This window comes from Pongo pygmaeus, chromosome 9 (assembly GCF_028885625.2).
Source record: "Pongo pygmaeus isolate AG05252 chromosome 9, NHGRI_mPonPyg2-v2.0_pri, whole genome shotgun sequence".
Classification (NCBI taxonomy): domain Eukaryota; kingdom Metazoa; phylum Chordata; class Mammalia; order Primates; family Hominidae; genus Pongo; species Pongo pygmaeus.
In genome coordinates this window covers 6,007,517-6,028,564 of record NC_072382.2, presented here as the reverse complement: position 1 = coordinate 6,028,564, position 21,048 = coordinate 6,007,517, and the positions used below count along the sequence as shown (strand labels likewise).

The window sequence follows — 21,048 nt, the reverse complement described above, 5'->3', positions numbered from 1 at the left end:
ATACAAAAAATTAGCCGGGTGTGGTGGTGCATGCCTGTAATCCTAGCTACTCAGGAGGCTGAGGCACGACAATCACTTGAACCCAGGAGGTGGAGGTTGCAGTGGGTCGAGATCGCACCACTGCACTCCAGCCTGGGCAACAAGAGCGAAATTCCATCTTAAAAAAAAAAAAAAAAAAAGAGCCTGTTGTCAGTTCCTTTGGGTATAGCCCCAGAAGTGGAACTGCTGGATCCTATGATAATTTGAGGAAACTTGCCTAGTTTTTAAAAGGAGCTAACTTTCACCAGTTTGATATTGATAATATTTTATGTATGTATTTATTTATTTTTGAGACAGAGTCTCACTCTGTCACCTAGGCTGGAGTGCAGTGGCGTAATCTCTGCTCACTGCAGCCTCTGCCTCTGGGGTTCAAGCGATTCTCTTGCCTCAGCCTCCTCAGTAGCTGGGATTTCAGGTGCCTGCCACCATACCTGGCTAATTTTTGTATTTTTAGTAGCGACAGGATCTCACCATGTTGGCCAGGCTGGTCTCGAACTCCTGACTTCAAGTGATCTGCCCACCTCAGCCTCCCAAAGTGCTGGGATTACAGGCGTGAACCACCACACCCGGCCAATATTGGTAATATTTTATAGGCATGTCACCAGTTCCCCAGATGGCAGTGGCTGTAGGTAATACAAATAGTGAACACTGACTGAGCACTTGCTGTAGGTGGCTTGCTAACTGCTGGATTCCTCACAGCAACGCATTACGTTTGGTGCTAGGATGACCCCCATTTGACAGATGAGACAGGGGCTGGGTAACTTGCTCAAGATCACACCCAGCTCACTGCAGTGGGTGTGGGATTCACACTCAGCTCTCTAGCTGCAGAACCCATACATACACCCCACTCCACCACCAAGCTGAACTGCCTGACTGCAGCAGGTGTCTCCAGAACCTGTTTTTTATTTCAAGCGTAGTAAGAAACGGAGATGTGTTTATGTCAAAGAATATGGAATAGGCCAATGATTCCCATCTTAAACATCCTATATCCTGCACATAGAACAAAGACCACACGAGATGCTGCTGGGCTGGTTGGGAGAGAACCCAGAGAAGGGGTGGGTAAGGGGAAAGGATGCGAGGCCTTATGATTCTAGAGACATCACTTTCAGATGGAGATAGCATGAGCTACCACATTTAGAAATTTATTACTTCCAGATGTGGCTGCATTAAAGACGCAAGCACACCGCAGCCCCAGGTCCCTCCCACCACCCCCAGCTTCACTGCAACCCACGAGGAGCCCTGGAGGCCTGACTCTCTGGGTTCTCATGTCTCCAAATTCAGGCTGCCCTGGATGGGCAGGACCGGGAGCACTCAGCCCGCTGGGCTGGCGCTCCCTGCTGCACGCGGAAGACACGATGCGGGAGCTGGGACAGCACCCACCAGGGCGCTGGGCACCTGAGGGGTTTTCTCATCTCCAGATCTCAGAGCGACTCCCCATGGGACTCCTGGAGAAAATACTTAGCCCGGTCGGATTACAGGTTTGTATCTGTCACTTGAAGCCCTAACTCTTCTTTTGGAGGATGGCTCTGTCTCTGAATGAACCAAACCAGGGGCCTGGCATCATCTGAGAGCCCCTCATCCCCACGCCCAGGCCCTTCCCTTTGCTGGTTCCTACGCCACTCTGGCTCCAGGACCCTGTGCCTTCTCACCTGGGTAGCTCCCAGCAGGCCCTGCTGCCTGCCTCAGCCACCCCTATTGATTCCAGCAGCCCCAGCCCTCTGGGACTGCCTGCTACTTCCAAGACTGAGTTCAGCACAGCCTGGGCCTCTGCTCTGTCCCTGCTGTTGTCAGTTCCCAGAATGTGCTGTGCCCACTCCCCAGCTGTCCCTCCTCCTGTCCTGCCCAGCCCTCCTGGGTCCCTGCTGTGCTGTGTCACTCCCCCTGCACTGTGATCCCTGCCCCTGCTTGACTGTGTGAGGCAGAAGGGCCAGGAGCAGGGACCCGAGGCCACCTGCTCTGAACCCCAGCCTTACAAAAGCCCCGCTGGCGACAGATCTGTTTCGATTACTCAGATGGAATTTGCTGTTCTTGTCCATCTCGTGGAATCTAGGCTGCGCCTCTCTTGATGTCAGCTCCAAGTCCCAGCTGCGTCCCCGCCCCGCTCCCCTGGGCCCTGCCGCCGCCGCATGGGGTGGAGGGCTGCCAAGAATACTATTTATCCAGCCCTGGGAGGGCCATGCTTGTCATTCTCCCCGAGTTCCTGTTTTCTCTGGCTTGGGGGCTGGTGCTTACAGACATGCTGCTCCAGCTAAACTATCTACAACAGGCATGCACGGCTTTAAACCACAACACAGAAACCTGGGCTCCTTGGGAAGCAGGAGTTTATTTTTATCCTTTTGTAAGTATTAACTCGGTAATCACAACAAACATGGAGCAATCTCAATGCTGTTTATCCGGAGGACAGTCTGCGGGGTCGTGACAACTGAAAGAAAGGATGTCACAGGCTTGACCACAGACTCTGACTGTTGTCATCAGTTACAGCAGGGGCTCTGCACACAGCCCTCCCCAGCCAGCGCGACCCCGGCAACGTCCCCTGCTGCACATGGCCGTGTTTATCGCCAGGTGTGCACTGACTGCCTCGCTAGCTTGTCCGTTCACTCTGTCGGCAGGTGCAGAGGCTGGGACACCAGACGCCTCGTGGCCAGGAGTGCCCTGCGCTGGCACCTCACCTCTCCTCCCACACTGTCTATGCCATGACTTCTGGAATGCGTGGGAGGATGGCCCCACCTGAGTGACCTCGAGGCCACCTGGAAGTGTCATAAGGTACACGAGAGGCTCCTGCACCCAACTGACTCTAAGGTGACCGCCAATACCAGTATTCTGGGTATATTTAACTATGCCCACTGTTGGTGGTTTAGGCCGGCAAGTGCAGTTATAACAAGAGCTGTGAGGGACAGAATTCTGCAGCCGCTCAGCTGTGTGGCCCATGCCCCGTGGGTGCCATCCCTCAGGATGCCCACTGTGGGGGCTGTCCTCAGTGCAGATCTGCTAGGACAGCCCTAGGCCTGCTCGCGGATTCACTGCTGCTTTGGGGGCAGTGCTAGGCGTCATGGGTTGGAACAAAGTGGGGTCACGCGTGGAGGGTGGAGGAGAAGGGAAGTGAGGTGAGTTCACGCGCGGAGGGTGGAGAAGGGGAGTGAGGTGAGTTCACGCGCGGAGGGTGGAGGAGAAGGGGAGTGAGGTGGGGTCACGCGTGCAGCGTGGAGAAGGGGAGTGAGGCTGGACCCTCTGGGTGCTCCCTCTAGGATGAGGGTGGCAAGTGGGCAGTGGAAGCCAGATTGAGACCTGCCTGGGCTTCCTGTCCTGAGACCCACGTGCCCCACACCCTGTGTCTGCATGCGCCTGGACAACCAGCACCGTGCAACCGGGCCCAGTGGTACTTTCTCTACTTACTTCTTTTCTTCTTGAAGTTTCTCCTTTTCCTGAATCTCATAATGATTCTTGGCCATGATTCTGTCTTTTCAATGACTGTGGCCTCCACTCGCACAAGATCCTTTCTAGAAGGACGAAAAATCAACAATCATGTACCTTTTGGATTATTTTTCAAATGCCTTAGGTGAGAATTTCTAAAATGAAGTTATACTTTCTCTTTTGTTGATTATAAAAGTAATACGCCCTCAATGGAAACATTTTGAAAACCATGAAAAAGAACCACGAAGAACAGTTCCAGGGAGTCTGAACAAATCTTAAGAGGACCACACTGTCATGAAACAGCAAGAGACCAATAATTTGGTCTGGATGTTCTCATGGGCCCTCAATGTCCACTATTATTAAGTATACATGTTGTGTTTGGTGTCAACAAAGAATATGAATGCAACCCCCCACCTGGCCTAATTGCACTGTGACCACTGTCTGCATGTCCAGCCCTGGAGCCCCAGACAAAGCCCAGCACTTCACAACCATTACCTGAGGAGTGGCTTGCCAAGCAGTGTGAAGTTGTCTGCCCCAACCAGCAGGACCTGAAAAAATTCAACAGGCGTGTTTAATCAGTGGCTCATTACGATGAGTAAGAGAACAGTCGCTAATAACAGGTAGTGATGTGAACACCACACAAAATGAGAAAGACTGAAAACATTGTGACATGAATTTCATTTGCTGTCTAATGATCTCTTTAATATCTACAACCGGGGCTGTAAGCTGACAAGTGGCAGCACTGCACAGCCGTGGGGCTGCCTGAGGGAAACGCTCCAACCCTCAGAGGCAGGAGACACACAATTTGATTATTAGATACCATGGATATGCATCCAGATAGCTGCTGTAATCCTCATACCAACGGTGACTTCAAAAACCCTTTCTATCTCCGGCCGGGCGCGGTGGCTCACGCCTGTAATCCCAGCACTTTGGGAGGCCAAGGCGGGTGGATCACAAGGTCAGGAGATGGAGACCGTCCTGGCTAACACGGTGAAATTCCGTCTCTACTAAAAAAATACAAAAAATTAGCCGGGCATGGCGGCGTGCACCTGTAGTCCCAGCTACTCAGGAGGCTGAGGCAGGAGAACAGCATGAACCCGGGAGGCGGAGCTCACTGTGAGCCAAGATTGCGCCACTGCACTCCAGCCTGGGCGACAGAGTGAGACTCCGTCTCAAAGAAAAAAAGAAAACCCTTTCTATCAAAACATAACATAGAGAGAAAAAGCACAAATCATACCATCGTGTCTCTTGGCGCAGTTTACAGTTCTGCTAATATCGCAATGATTGAGGCTCTCCTGTATTCTTTTAACGATTGCAAAATTCTCAAGAGCCAGGCAACCATTCTCAATGCTGGGAAATCACGACACCAAGTGTGGCTGCAGATGAAGACATCTTTGCCTTCCAAATGCAACAGTGTTCTTTCTTCTTTTTGAGCGCCGGAGTCTCGCTCTGTCGCCCAGGCTGGAGTGCAGTGGCATGATCTCGGCTCACTGCAACCTCTGCCTCCGAGGTTCAAGCGATTCTCCTGCCTCAGCCCCCTGAGTAGCTGGGACTACAGGCGCCTGCCACCAACCCCGGCTAATTTTTTTTGGTATTTTTATTAGAGACGGGGTTTCACCATGTTGGCTAGGCTGGTCTCAAACTGACCTCAGGTGATCTGCCCGCCTCGGTTTCCCAAAGCTCTGGGATTACAGGCGTGAGCCACCACGCGCGGCCTACAGTGTTTTTATTAGATGTTGGAGATCATCTTAAATTTTACTGATAAGAAAAAATCCAATCATACTCAACTTAAATGTCTAGAGACAAAGTATATCATATAACAAACGCAGCAGACACGCATATTAGATAGTGACAAATAATAAGTATTTTTAGAGTTTGTTTCAGCATGACATGCGCACTCCCACTGGGTTTCCTGTTATAAAAAGCAATCTGCTTAGGAGGGGCTTTCTAGAATTTTTTGTTAATGTGAAATGTTTCAAATATGCAAAGGTCTGCCCTTCAGAGGAGGAGCTTTAATTCATAAAGAAAACCATGTAACTTATATTGATAATTAAGCATCCCAGAAAAATTACCTGTTGCAGAGGTAATTATAATTTTACAAAAAGAGTGGGCAGGCCGGGCGTGGTGGCTCACGCCTGTAATCCCAACACTGTGGGAGGCTGAGGCAGGCAGACTGCCTGAGGTCGGGAGTTCAAGACCAGCCTGACCAACATGGAGAAACCCCATCTCTACTAAAAATACAAAATTAGCCAGGTGTGGTGGCACATGCCTGTAATCCCAGCTACTCAGGAGGCTGAGGCAGGAGAATCACTTGAAACCGGGAGGCAGAGGTTGCGGTGAGCTGAGATCGTGCCACTGTACTCCAGCCTGGACAACAAGAGCAAAACTCCTTCTCAAAAAAAAAAAAAAAAAAAAAAGAGTAGGCAAAAATCAAATAGACGCCCCCAGTAAATAGAATCATAGCTGAAGGTTAGAAATGCCTAGCTAAATAAACAGACTGGCCAGGCACGTTGGCTCATGCCTATAATCCCAGTGCTTTGGGAGGCCGAGGCGGGTGGATCACCTGAGGTCAGGAGTTCGAGACCAGCCTGACCAATATGGTGAAACCCCATCTCAACTAAAAATATAAAAATTAGCAGGGCGTGGTGGCATGTGCCTGTAATCCTAGCTACTCGGGAGGCTGAGGCAGGAGAATCGCTTGAACCCAGGAGGTGGGGGTTGCAGTGAGCCAAGACTGCGCCAATGCACTCCAGCCTAGGTAACAGAGCGAGACTGAGTCTGAAAAATAATAATAAACAGACAAACCATGCAGTTTTTTTTGAGACAGGGTCTCGCTGTGTCGCCCAGGCTGGAGTGCAGTGGCCAGTCACGGCTCACTGCAGCCTCAACTTCCCAGGCTCAAATGATCCTCCTACTTCAGCCCCACAAATAGCTGGGACCACATGTGTGTGCCACCATGCCCGGCAAATTGTTTGGAATTTTAGTAGAGATGAGGTCTCTGAGGTCTCACTATGTTGCCCAGGCTAGTCTTGAACTCCTGAGTTCAAGCAATCCCCCACCTTGGCCTCCCAATGTGGTGGGTCACCAGTGTGAGCCACCATGCCGGGCCTACACCATGCAGTTCTGAATGGTCGCTGAGGTAAATTAGCACCCAGGGAAATGCCTGTCAACCAATGTTTACTATTTAAAAACAGCAGCAGCTGTCAAAGCTAATGGCAGAGTAGTGTGTTAGCAGAAACTTAACAGTTTTTTCCTCACAGACAGGGGCTAGGAAGTGCACTACATCCTTAGCCGGGATTTTTAGTATCTCTGCAATCAAGCATTGTTCTATGGGAATACATTAATAAGACTGGAACACCATAAAGACACGTTTCTGCCCTCAGCACTGTTTAATGTGCCGTCTCCCTTTCTCCAGGGAGCAGACCTGCTGGGCCAGGTGCTGCCCTCAGAGTAGCGGAAGCCTGCCCTGCCCTTGGACCCCAGCCCCACCATGGGCGCCCCCTAAACTCCCTTCTGAGCCTCAGCTTTGTTGGCCTCCACCTGAGACGGGGTCGGCGGGGGTCCCTCCTCCGTGTGAGCTGGGGTGTGGGGATTACATACTTGGTGGCTGAGCCCCTGAATATCCAGGGAAGCTCGGTGGTCTCACCTTCTCCAGTCGAATTCTCTCTCCACACGCAAGGTCTAGTTCATTTCCAATTAAGATCAGGTCTTCAGAGGTCACCTTCCACTGGCGGCTGGCAAAATGCACCACGGCAAAGAGCCTGCCATACTGCCCCGTGGCGATCAGCTCATTCACCTTCTTCACAACCTCTGCAGGGGAAGGCGGGTGGGTGGGCAGTCACCCTCACCTGCTCCCCAACGCACTGCAGTATGATGTGCAGCTCCTGGTGGTGGGGCCCTAGGGTGGACCTGACACCCAGCACCCCTTGTGAGCACCTCACTGCTGGCGGCCCAGCCCCTGCTCCACCCTCTGCAGGCACAAGGGCAGGCACAGGGTCAATCTGCTGCTTTAGGAGCACCAGCACCGTGGCACGTGGAGCTTTCACAGACGGAAGCTCCCCAAGACTGCAGAGAACGCCCAAACTGCCTCATGCAACTCCCTCGCCTAAGCACTCCGCACGCCTGGCTAGGTTTCTACAACTCTAGGGTGGGCAAAACCCTCCACCTGGTTCATTCGAATGAGAATGAGGAGCCAGCAGACCAGAAGTGTGCAAAACCCTGAGAAGCGAAAGGAGAGGACTTTGCAATGAGGAGCCCCCCATATCCCAACCCCATATCCCACCCACGGGGGCTCCTCGCTCAGTTCGTGTTATCTCTGCTCTGACTCAGGTCACAGTCCCCTCTCTCCTGCACCGTTTACTCTGAACAAGCATTTAATGGGCACCGATCCCCCGGCCTGACCGAGGGCGAGACACACAGAAGGGACGACAGAGTGCCTGCCCTGGAAACACTGTCAACACCAGAAGCACCAGCACCGAGGGCGAAACTCTCGGCAGACTTGTTTCACTCACACGGAATCTCAAACAGTCTTTAACATATAAGAAGATTCCACACGAGGATCTTGATTTCCAGTGTTCTGGAAAGCGAGGATCATGGCAAGAGTGGCTAATGATCCTGTCCCTTCTGACACGTGCTCCAGGTTGACACGAGTCCTGATACCCCTGCATGTTTCTCCAACAGCCCGGGTGGCACCGGCTTCCAGTAATTGTGCTTAACTGTGCTAACTGGGGAGAGCTGTCGCTGCACCCACCAACAGCGGAAAACGAGATGGAGCAGGGGCCCCCTGCCCTCACTTATGCCACCTGCCTGCAGTGTGGCAGGTGTTCAAGGAGTAGTTAATGAAAAACATCTGAAATTCTGGTGTTAACTGGTGAAAATGGACATGAGTGCTGGCACTGTGCTGTGTCTGGGAGCATCTGCAAACATGAAGCCTCGTTCTGTGGCCTGGTGACAACCTCTGTGGGTGACTGGAGCGGGTCTGAGTGGTGCCCTCTAGCTTCTGTCTCCCAGGGAGGTCTTACCTGCATGGTGTCTGGTCTCCTCAACTGGGTCTGGCAGAACAACTTCTGGCCAAGGTGGTGAACTCAGGGATGTTTTAGGAACATATCTGTAAAACACATTTCGTAGACAAATGTCACAAGCACCTGAAAAGGCAGCTCAAATCCTCTAAGAAATGGCCATGCACAAATGTTAGGAAGGGATCCTGGGCAACAAAAGGCACGCTCTTTAAGACAGGCCCCACCCCTCTGGGGTAACCCCGAGGACAGGCTCCCTGTATCCTTTTAGAGCCACAGGGAACAATGGCTCATCATTCAATAATCAAAGCAGGAACTCTCAGCGTTCTGCGAAAGAGCCCTCACTTGGGTACTTCTCAGTGCTGGAAGGGTGCCCTGAGAGAAGGCTGGGCTTGTGGTGTCTTGGGGCACATTTATCTTGGAGGCACCGGCTGAAATGCCCAGCCCTCTACTTTCCCCATAACCTGGGACACAGGGCCAGCAGCTCTCCCGCCTCCGTTGGCATCCAGTGGCCCTGGAATGGCAGCTCCGATGACCCTTCACCACATCCTGCTCAAACAGGACCATGACGTTCCCTGCTCCACCTCCACCTCCTCCCAGGTAGGTGCCTGCTCTTCCTTCACACCCAGGTGAGTGCCAGGCAGAACTGGCTCGGAACCCCAGACAATTCTGTGTCCTGGTGTCTGCAACTGAGCAAATGGGAAAACAAGCCCCCACCTGAAAGGGCTGTGTTAGGGTTAGATGGCTACTGTTCACAGCTGGCCCCAGCACGGCCAGTGAGGGTCGGGTGTTAGGAGTGCTCAGTCCCAGCAGCTATAGCACTGCGGTCCCCAGCCACTTCCCCTCCTCACCCTCAGGATGCCAAGCTTGGTGCGGGCAATGCCTTTTTTTTTTGAGATGGAGTCTCGCTCTGTCACCCAGGCTAGAGTGCGGTGGCGTGATCTCAGCTCAATGCAACCTCTGCCTCCAGGGTTCCAGCGATTCTCCTGCCTCAGTCTCCTTAGTAGCTAGGGTTACAGGCACATACCACCACACCTGGCTAATTTTTGTATTTTTAGTAGAGATGGGGTTTTGCCCCATTGGCCAGGCTGGTCTCGAACTCCTGGCCTCAAGTGATCCGCCCACCTCGGCCTCCCAAAGTTCTGGGATTACAGGCATGAGCCAACATGCCCAGCCCAAGATGTTCTTCATTTCCTAACTCTCAGCCTCAGGTAGGTGGGGGGGAGAAGGGAGGAAAGAAAGGGGGGCCTAGATTCAAAAGGAGGTGGGGTGTTTCTTTCTGTCGTCTATAAAGAGGGAGGGTAGGTAGATCCCAAACCGAATTATTCAGAACTGTTTTTAAGCTTTTATTGCTGCTGCCACTGCAAAGTAAAATTTCAGTCTTTCTACTCCAGGGTTGCATTAGGAGGAAGAAAACAGCTTGCTCCATATGCAAAACGTGCCGGCCTCCACACCAAGGACCAGGTCCACCTATCCTGCTGGCTGGTGCGCAGGAGGGACTCCACACGAATCTGGGAGAGGAACGAAAGCTTTCCCAGTGGGGTAGGGCTTGGAGCTCCTAGAGACATGAACTCCGTGGTCTGTGGTTGGTCAATAACCTTGAGAGACAAGGAGGACAAGGAAGGTGCTGCTCTCTACAAAATGTCTTTGACCTGTTTGATGTCTAGTCTCCCCATATGGGTCCAGCTGCGCCCAGTGTGAGAAGAACACGCTGGCAGGAAGGTGCTATAACCTCTCACACAGGACACAGACCCTGGTAAGCACAACCTACCCACATGCTCACTTACAACTTCTTCCTACGCTCAGAATGTTTTGCCACTTCTTTGAGAAGCAAAAAAGACTCCCATATCTCCCCACTGCGGAGGATCCCTGGAGTCCCAGCAGCAGTTACAGCAGCCAGTGTTTTGTGAGTGCTGACTGTATGCCAAGCACTGTTCTAAGCACTTTAAATGTATACATTTACTTAATCCTCTCCAACACCCATGCAGATAGAAATGAACACTACTTCCATCCTGCAGAAGCCTGGCGTCCCAGGCTGTGAGGGGCAGCCGGAACTGCACCCTGGGGGGTCCCTACAGTAACTGCTATCCCTGCACTGCTCCTGTGTCTCCCACCAGTGAGTGGAACTTTGTCGAATGTTTTCCGCAGTTTATGATACCTAAAAATGTTTTCTCAAGTATAAAATTTTAACACTGAATGTGCTTTTTCAAATAATGAGTTTCTCTTAGAGACTCTGATACAACCTTCCTCATCAGAAATCTTGAGTTAAGACTTCAAGCTCCTCCATAATAAAAGAGAGCAAACACATACGGAATTTCTCTTTGATCTCTTGCAGTTACGTCTTCTTTTAAGGGTCTGAGAAAAATACCGTCAAAAAAGTTAAAGCCAAAAGTGGTGGTGCATGCCTGTAATCCCAGCTACTCAGGAGGCTGAGGCGGGAGGACCACTTTAGGCCAGGAGTTCAAAACTAGTCTGGGAAACATAGTGAAACTCTGTCTCTTAAAAACAAAAGAGGAAATTTAAATATTATTGAGAACCAAAAGGTAGGAAGTTTTGACTTTAGAAAGACGGTTCTACAAATGGAAGGAAAAGAGGCACCAAAACCCACATTTTGATATTACCCTGGTAGATATGAAGTGCTCTGTGAATTGAACCTTCGAGAAGCAGACCAAAGGGAGGCTGAGGGAAGAAGAGAAACACAGATCATTACTATTAATACTACAAATGCAAACTGCCCTTTATGATGCTAAATGCACAGCTGCTGCTCCTGGTACGTGGTATGAACCACTGCATGACAGCGTGCCCACAGAAACACCTAGGTGAGCAAAACTACAAAAACGTCACTTACAGCTACTGGTTATATGTGTTGAGATCAGTTTGCCACACCATCTACAAGCTCCTGAGACCAGAACCACCCGCCCACTAACTCATGCCTTGACTAAGTGCCCGGTAGGTTCAGACGCTGATCTGTGCCCAAGTGTGGGAGCAGCCTCCAAGATGGCCCTGCTGGGCCCCGCCTCCTGCTATTTTTACCCGTCAGCCCCCTGGGAGTGGTCTGTGTGTCCAACAGCTAGTGACAGACATGCTAGCATGTGGCTTCTGGGATTAGGTGATAACCAACTAGGACTTCCATCTTGGATGCCTCTGCTCACCCTCTCTGATCTCTGGCCTTAGGGCTGCCCTGCTGTGAACAGCCCTACCTAGAGGTCCACTTGGCGGGGAACTGGGCCTATCGCCAACACCCACGGGAACGACCTTGCAGGTAGATTCTCCAGCCGCTGGCACAGCGGAGTCTTGAGATAACCACAGCCCCTGCAGACTTGCTTGCTGCAAGCTAAGACCCTGAGCCAGAACCAGCCACTTAAGCTGCTTCTGTGTTCTTGACTCTCAGAACTGGTGTGAGTTAATAAATGTTTTAAGCTGCTAAGTTTTGGGGTAATTTCTGATGTAACCATAGATAACGAATACACCAGGAAACAAAGACCTTCAATCTACTGAGAAGACAGGGGATCAAAATAAGTGCTTAGGTGTAAAAAGCAGAGAATAGTTTCTCAATAATCACTTCTAAAGAAACTCAGCTATAATTTACACACCATAAAAACCACTTTTTTAAAGTTCACCCATTAGCACTGGCTCCCCATTTGCATCTCCTCGGCTGCTTTCTCCTCTCCTCTCCCATTTGGGCGCCTGGGGCTCAACCCTTGGCCTTGACCTCTTCTCTGCCCATGGCCATTCCTCTGGTGACTGCATCCAGCCGGCAGTCCGATGGATTTAAACGCCCCCAATGTGCTGGTGACTCCCAAGTTTACACCTCCAGCCAGGGCTTCTCTCCTGGATTTGCATACCCACCTATCTATCTGCCTTAGCCACTCGTGTCTGACGAGTACCTCATACCTCCAGAGGCTCCTTATTTCTTCCCATGCCTGCTTCTCCCACACTCCTCTCTCTCACATGAGAGCAACTTCATCCTCCCGGTTGCTCAGGCCCCAAACCTCCATCAGTTTTGACCCTTCTCTCGCACACTACTCAGCCAACCCATCGGCAAATCCATACCACTATTAAAAACTTAGCAGGCTTCTGTACCTAATTTGCTTCTAGCTTTGTCTTTTGGTCCACAGGGAACAAACAGTCTCCTTCCTCTCCTGCAGGATTTCCTTTAGATCGTCCTGGAGACTGTGACTGTGTACTTCCATCATGTCTCCTTTGCTCACTCTTCAAGGCCCCAGCTGCTCACTATTTTGGTCACCTTGTCTCTACTCGCTTCACTGTGTGTCTTTCTCTCCTAACGCGTGAGTCTGTACTTGAACATAGCGTTGGAGGGGTGGTTTCATGTAGGTAGGTAGAATGGATTAAGTCCCACTGCTTTTGTAAAAACTCTCCTGACTACTTAAACCTAAGTTTTATTATGGAAAATGTCAAGCATACAAAAGTAAAGAGAACAGAATAGTGAACTGTCTCTCAATCTCTCAATTATCCCTTTCCAGGTTCAACAGTTACCAACTCCTGGCCAATTTTGGCATCTACATTGCCTCTGGCCCAACTCTGTGATTATTATTAATTTCTTAATAGACTTTATTTTTTAGCGCAGTTTTAGTTTCACACCAAAATTGAGTGGAAGGTACAGAGAGTTCTCATATGTCCCCTGTCCACATGCCCACAGCTTCCTATCAACATCCCTCACCAGAGAGGTACAATCCTTACAACTCATGAACCTACACTGACACATCATCGTTATCCAAAGTCCATAGTTTACATTAGGGGTTCACCCTTGGTAGTGTACATTCTATGGATTTGGACAAACTTATAATGACATGTATCTACCATTATATCATATAGAATAGTTTCACTGCCCTAAAAATCCTCTGAACTCCACCTATTCATCCTTTTCTCCCCCAATCCTCTTACTCCGCATCTATCTTTTTTACTGTCTCCTTAGATTTGCCTTTTCCAGAATGTCATAGTGGGAAACATACAAGCCTTTTCAGGTTGGCTTCTTTTACTTAGTAATACGTATGTAAGTTTCCTCCATGTCTCTTCATGACTCATTTCTTTTTATTGCTGAATAATATTCTACTGTATGGATGTGCTACAGTTTATGTAACCATTCATCTCCTGAAGGACATCTGGGTTGCTTCCAACTTTTGGGAATTATGGTACAATTATTTTAATACCGTCCAATATAGAGTTAGATCCAGTTTTCCATTTTTCGGGGTCATGGTGAGACATGAGACCTAGGTTTAAAATGTACATAAACACTCGTGCACACAAATACACACTCCAACCATTTTCAGGCAGAGATTTATACAGTTTTTAACGAACATAACCTTTTTGGAGCCTCGTATCAGCCCAGCGCCTTAAATACGGCTGTTTCTTTTGCTGAATAAGTTCAGATTAGGCGAGGATAATCCATCATCATTTTTCAGACCGGCTCGCAGCCTGGGGGCAGTGATTGAAGCACAAGCTTTGGAGCCGAAGTGACTGCGCCTGAAGCACTCTTCTTCCACCTCCCCGCTGTGTGACCCTGGGCACGTTACCTAGTTCCTCTGAGCCTCACTCTGCTCCCCCGTAACATAAGGCCTATACCAAAGTTCAAGGGCTATTGTCAGTATTCAGGCTACTAACTGAAGGAATCAAAATCTGAACCCGTGTTCCCCCGACTCCAAAACCCGTGCTATATTCACCACAAATGCGATCAACACACAAGGCACCAGGTCGGACCCAGGCACATACGTGGCGAGACGGCAGGTAGTAGCGCTCGCTCTGCGTCCTCCCCTCCTCCCATATCCCGGGTCTCACCTGCTCCGGGCCGCGAAGGTCGCAGGATGCTGAGGCTGCACGCGGACGCCAGTCGCCCTAAGGTGACCGTCAGAGGAGATGCTGCCATGGCCGCCGCCATCTTCCCGCAGCTTCGGCCGGAAACGGAAGCGACGCGAACCGCGTGCGTAACGCACGCGCCCGGCGGGGAACACCGGTCCCGCTGTAACATCGGCCCGGCGCAGAAGCGGGACGTCGGCGGCTCGGGGCCCAGGCCGGCGGCGGCGATGGCCTCGGCGGCTGTGGAGAGCTTCGTGACCAAGCAGCTGGACCTGCTGGAGCTCGAGAGAGACGCGGAGGTGGAGGAGCGCAGGTACGGGCGGCCGCCGGCGCCGCTCCCTTGCGGTCGGTCCCGCAGTGCCCCGGGCAGAGTCTCTGAGGGGCTCGGCCTCATAGCCTGGGCCGGGGATTTCATCTCCGTCCCTTGGAATCCGGACCAGGGACCGTCCGTCCCCTGCTGGGCCACCTCCCGAGTTGTCAGTCTCATTACTTCCTGGATACCGCGTTCCGTTTGGGGACCCTTAAGAAGCACTTTGATTTCCCGACCCGAGACCCCCCTAAGCTTGCACTCCTGAGCCCTGGCCCCGACCCCAGTTCCACACGCAGCGGGTTAGCAGTCCTTTCCCTTATTCATGCAGTAAACGTGGTTTGCGCCCATTCTGTGCCAGGCCCCGGCAGCATGAGTCAGGTGCACTGGCTGCCCCCGATCCGGCCAACGGTGGGCTGGGCATGAGCAGAGAGTCCCTTCCCCTCCAGCGCGTCCAGGACCGGCTACGTGCGTGTCGCGGGGAAAGAGCCTGGAGGAGGAACGCCCTTCCCTGGGGAGGCTCGTGGTGGCTTCAAGGAGGGAGTGGTGCCTGAAGGAAAATTGGAATTAAGCTGGTGGGTGCGGGGTGGGGTGGGGAGCCGTCCTGAGAGGTGTGGGGAGCCATGTCAGAGCCGGGCTTGTTTCCGAATGGGACTATTTACTTGTCCAAAACAATCAGAGCTAACACGTACTTTCCATGCGTTAATTCTTTTACACCTCATCCCATGCCAACCCTACAATGTAGGTTCTTTTTTTTTTCTTTTTCTTTCTTTCTTTTTTTTTTTTTTTTCCAGACAGAGTCTCTCTCTGTCGCCCAGGCTGGAGTGCAGTGGCATGATCTCGGCTCACTGCAGCTTCCATCTCCCTGGTACAAGCGATTCTCCTGCCTCAGCCTCCTGAGTAGCTGGGAGTACAGGCGCACACCACCACGCCCGGCTAATGTTTTTGTATTTTTAGTAGAGATGGGCTTTCACCATGTTGGCCAGGATGGTCTCAATCTCCTGACCTCGTGGTCTGCCCTCCTCGGCCTCCCAAAGCGTTGGGATTACAGGCGTGAGCCACCGTGCCTGGCCACAGTGTAGGTTTCTGTTACTGTCATTTTCCGTCTAAGGAGATGGAGACAGAGAGGGGTTAAGTAACTTGCCCCGGGGTGACACACCATAGCCCGATTTGCTGTCAGGCAGTCTGCTTCCAGAGTTTGCAGTCAGCCATGTGTCAGTAGGATTTGTCTGAGATGCTTTTGATCATGGCAATGGAGAGCTTTTGCAGTTATGTTGAGTTTGTTAGAATCCCAGCTGCTTCATTTATGGCTGTGTGACTTTGCAGGTTCTGTCTCTGAGCCTTACTTTATCTGTAAAACTGGGATGATTCCCACCTCACAGGCTTGCTCTGAGAATGAAACGATCCCCTGTCAGTCAGGTGCTCGGCACGGTGCCAAGGACAGAGTCATCCCCCATGGCAGTGGCTCTTTCTGAGGATGCTGAGCAGACTGGCAGGGCGAGCCTGGGAAGGGCCTGGCTAAGGAGCTAGCCTTCTGTTCTGTGTGTGAAGGATGGGCCATCAGCGGGGTTAAGCGGGTGAGGGAGGCGAATAGATTTGCATTTTAGGAGGATCTCTTGGGTCTCCTGCTTTTGATTGGACGTGGAGAGGCCAGAGGTAAGGTAGTTGAGAGGCTCTGTTTAATCCAGGTGAGCAGTGATGTGGATTTGAACCGGGGCTGTGGCAGCCAGGATGAGAGGCAGAGAAGTCCAGGGAGAAATGGGAGGGGCCTGATAGGACTTAGTGACAGATGGGAGGAGAGAGGGGAATGCTGTTTGAAAGATCTGTCTCAGGTAACTGAGAGAAGGGTTGTGGCATTAACTGCCCTAGGGGGATGTAGGAGGAGCGGGATTGGGAGTGGAGCCGGTTCAGAGTTCCATTGGGACATACTTAGTGTCTGTGAGTAGATCTTTATCTATGTTTCTTTCTCTTTTACTTTTCCTGGGTGGGTGGAAGTAGAAACTGGTAAAAATCCTGAAGCATCAATACCGGGTGTCTTCCAGGTCCTGGCAGGAGAACATCTCTCCGAAAGAGCTCCAGAGCCGAGGCGTGTGTTTGCTGAAGCTGCAGGTATCCAGCCAGCGCACTGGGCTGTACGGACGGCTGCTGGTCACCTTTGAGCCCAGGCGATGCGGGTCCGCAGCAGCTCTTCCCAGTAACAGCTTTACTTCTGGTGTGTGCGTATTGACCTAGACAGACATTGAAATTTACGGGCATTCAGACCACGCCGTGTACCCTTGTAAAGACTGGATTACAATGACCAGTTGGCGAATAAAGCATTGCAATGAAGAGCTGTTAATCAGAAGTCCAACAATTGATGTGGGTTTTAGTTGTCTAGATCAGCATTGTCCAAAATGGTAGCCATAAGCCATGCATGGTCATCAAATGTTTGAAGTGTGGCTCGTAATTTCCGCAGATACAGAATACACACCAGATTTGGAAGATTATGTTAAAAAACAATTGGGAATATCTTGAGTAATTTTTCTGAATACTGATTACATGTTGAAATAATATTTTTCATAAATTGGGTTAAATAAAAAAATCTTATTAAAATAATTTACCCATTTCTTTTTTTTTTTGAGACAGAGTTTCACTCTTGTTGCCCAGTCTGGAGTGCAATGGCGTGATCTCGGCTCACCGCAACCTCCGCCTCCCGGGTTCAAGTGATTCTGCTGCCTCAGCCTCCTGAGTAGCTGGGATTAGAGGCATGCGCCACCATGCCTGGCTAAGTTTGTATTTTTAGTAGAGACGGGGTTTCTCCATGTTGGTCAGGCTGGTCTCGAACTCCCAACCTCAGGTGATCCGCCTGCTTTGGCCTCCCAAAGTGCTGGGATTAAGGCGTGAGCCAGTGCACCCAGCGTCTTTTAAATTTTTTAATATGGCTACTAGAAAACTTAAAAAACTACACGTGACTGGGTGCCTGTAATCCTAGCACTTTGGGAGGCCGAGGTGGGTGGATCGCTTGATCTCAGGAGTTCGAGACCAGCCTGGGCAACGTGGCAAAACCCCATCTCTGCAAAAAAATAGAAAAATTAGCCAGACGTGGTCGTGTGCGCTTGTAGTTCCTGCTACTTGATGGGCTGAGGCAGGAGGATCACTTGAACCTGGGAGGTTGAGACTGCAGTGAGCTGAAGTCACGCCACTGCACTCTAGCTTGGGGGCAAAGTGAGACCCTGTCTCAAAACAAACAAAAACAAAAGAAAAACTACACGTGACTCTCGTTTTGTTTCTATGTAATGGGCAGCCTTGGTCCAGCTGGTAAACATGCAGTATGTGTACTTCTGTATTCCCAACCCTTTCTTGTGCCAAGCATGCTTTGGCTAAACTTGTGCCAGCCTGGTTGGAAAGGAGGGGCAGTTAGAAGAAGCTTCTTAACCACATGCCTGGGACGCTTGTGTTAGACAACCACAGCCCTGGAAGCCTGGAGGAAGCAGCGTTGCCAGGGCTGTACTTTTTACTATGAAAGTGTCTCTGCCTTGTTTTGGTGGTGATGGAGTTTTAAATTTCATATTTTGATTTCGTAGACTTTTGCCCAACAATTACTGGAATACCAGCTGGATTTGGAGAAGATGAGATGAGGGTATTGAGAGAGGAGAGGGCCAGGAGGGGAACCTGTAGGTTGGAGTCAGACCTGAGCAGAGTTTGAGATTTTTTTTTTTCTGAGATGGAGTCTCACTCTGTTGCCCAGGCCGGAGTTCAGTGGTGCAATCTTGGCTCACTGCAGCCTCAGCCTCCCGAGTAGCTGGGACTACAGGCACCCGCCACCACGCCCGTCTAATTTTTTGTATTTTTAGTAGAGACGGACTTTCACTGTGTTAGCCAGGATGGTCTCGATCTCCTGACCTCATGATCTGCCTGCCTCTGCCTCCCAAAGTACTAGGATTACAGGCGTGAGCCACCGTGCCCGGCCTAACTTTTTTTTTTTTTTTTTTAACTGTTACTGATTGCATTTACTAAAGAAAGTAACGAAGATAAAATATTTGAAGTATAGTGGATTTTATTACATAAAGTGATATTGAAGCTTTCCCCAGTGTCTTGCATAACTGAGTCTTTGTTTTTTGCAGGTGATATCGTGGGCCTGTACGATGCTGCTAATGAGGGCAGTCAGCTGGCCACTGGGATCCTGACCCGGGTCACCCCGAAATCGGTCACGGTGGCCTTTGATGAGTCCCACGATTTCCAGTTGAGCTTGGACCGAGAGAATTCCTACAGACTGTTAAAACTTGCCAATGATGTCACTTACAGGCGACTGAAAAAGTGAGTGCATGGGACTGGAAATCCTAAGTACCATCTTCCTTCAACAGGGCTAACCCATTCCTGCCACGCCTGTTGCACAAGAGACAACAAGAGGCAACAAGTCGTGGTGTGGGCGTGGCCCTCACGGGAGCTGGTGGCAGCCTTGGGGCAGAGGCTCGGGCACTGAATTGCTGGTGTTCTAATTTTAGTTTTCTCCCTTGGCAGAGCCCTGATTGCTCTAAAGAAGTATCATTCTGGCCCAGCCTCCTCACTCATAGAAGTGCTCTTTGGCAGATCTGCTCCCAGTCCTGCCAGTGAAATACGTAAGAACTTCTGAGTTTTCTTTTTTGGTTGAAATCGCTACTGAAAGTATAGAGAACAGTGTGACCTTGGGCCATTTTAATAAGAGTTTGAGAAAGTATGACTAGAAGAAATCTCCCTGAATATCTTTGTAGGAATGTCTGGGAAGGCCTTGCATGAACTGGACCGTCCTCCTTGTACTCAGTCCTAATAAACTGGCTCACTCCATTGAGGTTTTTTTTTTTTTTTTTTGAGACAGAGTCTTGCTCTGTTGCCCAGGCTGGAGTACAGTGGCGTGATCTCGGCTCATTGCAACCTCCGCCTCCCAGGTTCAAGTGATTCTTCTGCCTCAGCCTCCCAAGTAGCTGGGACTACAGGCACGCACCACCACGCCTGGCTAATTTCTGTACTTTTAGTAGAGACGGGGTTTCACCATATTGACCAGGCTGGTCTCGAACTCCTGACCTCATGATCCACCCGCCTTGACCTCCCAAAGTGCTGGGATTACAGGCCTGAGCCACCGCGCGCCTGGCCCCATTGAGTTTTTAGTTAAAATTTTTTTTTTTTGGCGGTGGGGGCAGATGGAATCTCGCTCTGTCACCCAGACTGGAGTATAGTGGCATGATCTTGGCTCACTGCAACCTCCGCCTCCCAGGCTCAAGTGATTCTCATGCCTCAGCCTCCTGAATAGCTGGGATTACAGGCACACGCCACCACGCCTGGCTAATTTTTGTATTTTTAGTGGAGACAGGGTTTTGCCATGTTGGCCAGGCTGTTCTCAAACTCCTGATCTCAGGTGATCTACTCACCTCAGCCTCCCCAAGTGTTGGGATTACAGGCATGAGCTACCATGCCCAGCCTCCATTGAGTTTTAAAATAATGTTCTTTTTAGTATATATAAATCTTTTATTTTGAAATGTAAGGATATTTCTTTTAGCTTAGTACTTTGTGAAAATAGAAGAAAGCTGATCATACTTTATGCTTGATAGCAATTTTAGGTTGGAAAAATCTTAATTTTTTTTTTTTTTTTTTTTTTTTTGAGATGGAGGCTTGCTCTGTCACCCAGAATGGAGTGCAGTGGTGCTATCTCGGCTCACCGCAACGTCCGCCTCCCGGGTTCATGCGACTCTCCTGCCTCAGCCTCCCAAGTAGTTGGGATTACAGGTGCCCGCCACCATGCTCAGCTAATTTTTGTATTTTTTAGTAGAGACGGGGTTTCACCATGTTGGTGAGGCCGGTCTTGAACTCCTGACCTCAGGTGATCTACCTGCCTCAGCCTCCCAAAGTACTGGGATTACAGGCATGAGCCACCATGCCTGGTCTGTGCGCTTTTTATGTCCTTCGCTGTTCTTGGAGAACGTCATTTTTGGAAGGAGTTTGTTGTCTCATCCAGTCACTGCCCATGATTTAACAGCCCTGTGAGTATTGGACTTGGCCCATTTGTAAAGCAGTGGCTTTGGCCAAGCCTCATGCAAGGGTTACCCCACAGCTATTTTCTATCATACTGTGCTAGGCAAGCCAGTGTTGTGTTAGCTTCAAACACACAGGATGACTTTGTAGCACTCTTTCAGTGTGCAGTCCCTCAAGATGTGTTATTTTTAAATACTCATTTTCTTTCTGCATTTTCCTTTGGAAATTCTAAATGCACTCACATTTCAGTAATGCTTTATTTCTATGAAATATTTACTGAAGGGCTCCAATGCGTCAGAAACTGAATTAGAAATGTATTTACTGTGTCTTAGGGACTCTGGAATGGCTTGGCTATAGCACGAGAACGTGGGGTTCAATTCCCTGTTACTAGCTGCACACCCTGCCGTCTTCCATGTTGGCTTCAGTCTCACAAGTCAGGGTCAGCAAACATCCTTTGCTTATGAGCTGCTCCTTATC

General features: G+C 50.3%; 2 protein-coding genes across 2 annotated transcripts in view; one reads left to right on the top strand and one right to left on the bottom strand.

Annotated features, from left to right (window-relative positions):
• Window positions 1-2,343: 2,343 nt before the first annotated feature.
• MRPL21 (mitochondrial ribosomal protein L21) lies at window positions 2,344-14,451 on the bottom strand. The gene is made up of 8 exons (XM_063670762.1): window positions 14,262-14,451; window positions 11,712-11,743; window positions 11,074-11,144; window positions 8,472-8,557; window positions 7,097-7,260; window positions 3,946-3,998; window positions 3,433-3,536; window positions 2,344-2,461 (listed from the first exon to the last, which is right to left on the bottom strand). Exons 1-8 carry the CDS (start codon window positions 14,449-14,451, stop codon window positions 2,397-2,399), a joined length of 765 nt encoding a protein of 254 aa, XP_063526832.1. The 3' UTR covers window positions 2,344-2,396.
• The window catches only part of IGHMBP2 (immunoglobulin mu DNA binding protein 2), a 36,678-nt gene continuing 30,012 nt past the window's right edge, over window positions 14,383-21,048 (top strand). The window contains exons 1-4 of the mRNA XM_054438579.2: window positions 14,383-14,592; window positions 16,629-16,798; window positions 18,690-18,882; window positions 19,087-19,184. Coding sequence (XP_054294554.2) covers window positions 14,507-14,592; window positions 16,629-16,798; window positions 18,690-18,882; window positions 19,087-19,184 — 547 coding nt within the window. The 5' untranslated portion in view covers window positions 14,383-14,506. The remainder of the gene's footprint in view (window positions 14,593-16,628; window positions 16,799-18,689; window positions 18,883-19,086; window positions 19,185-21,048) is intronic.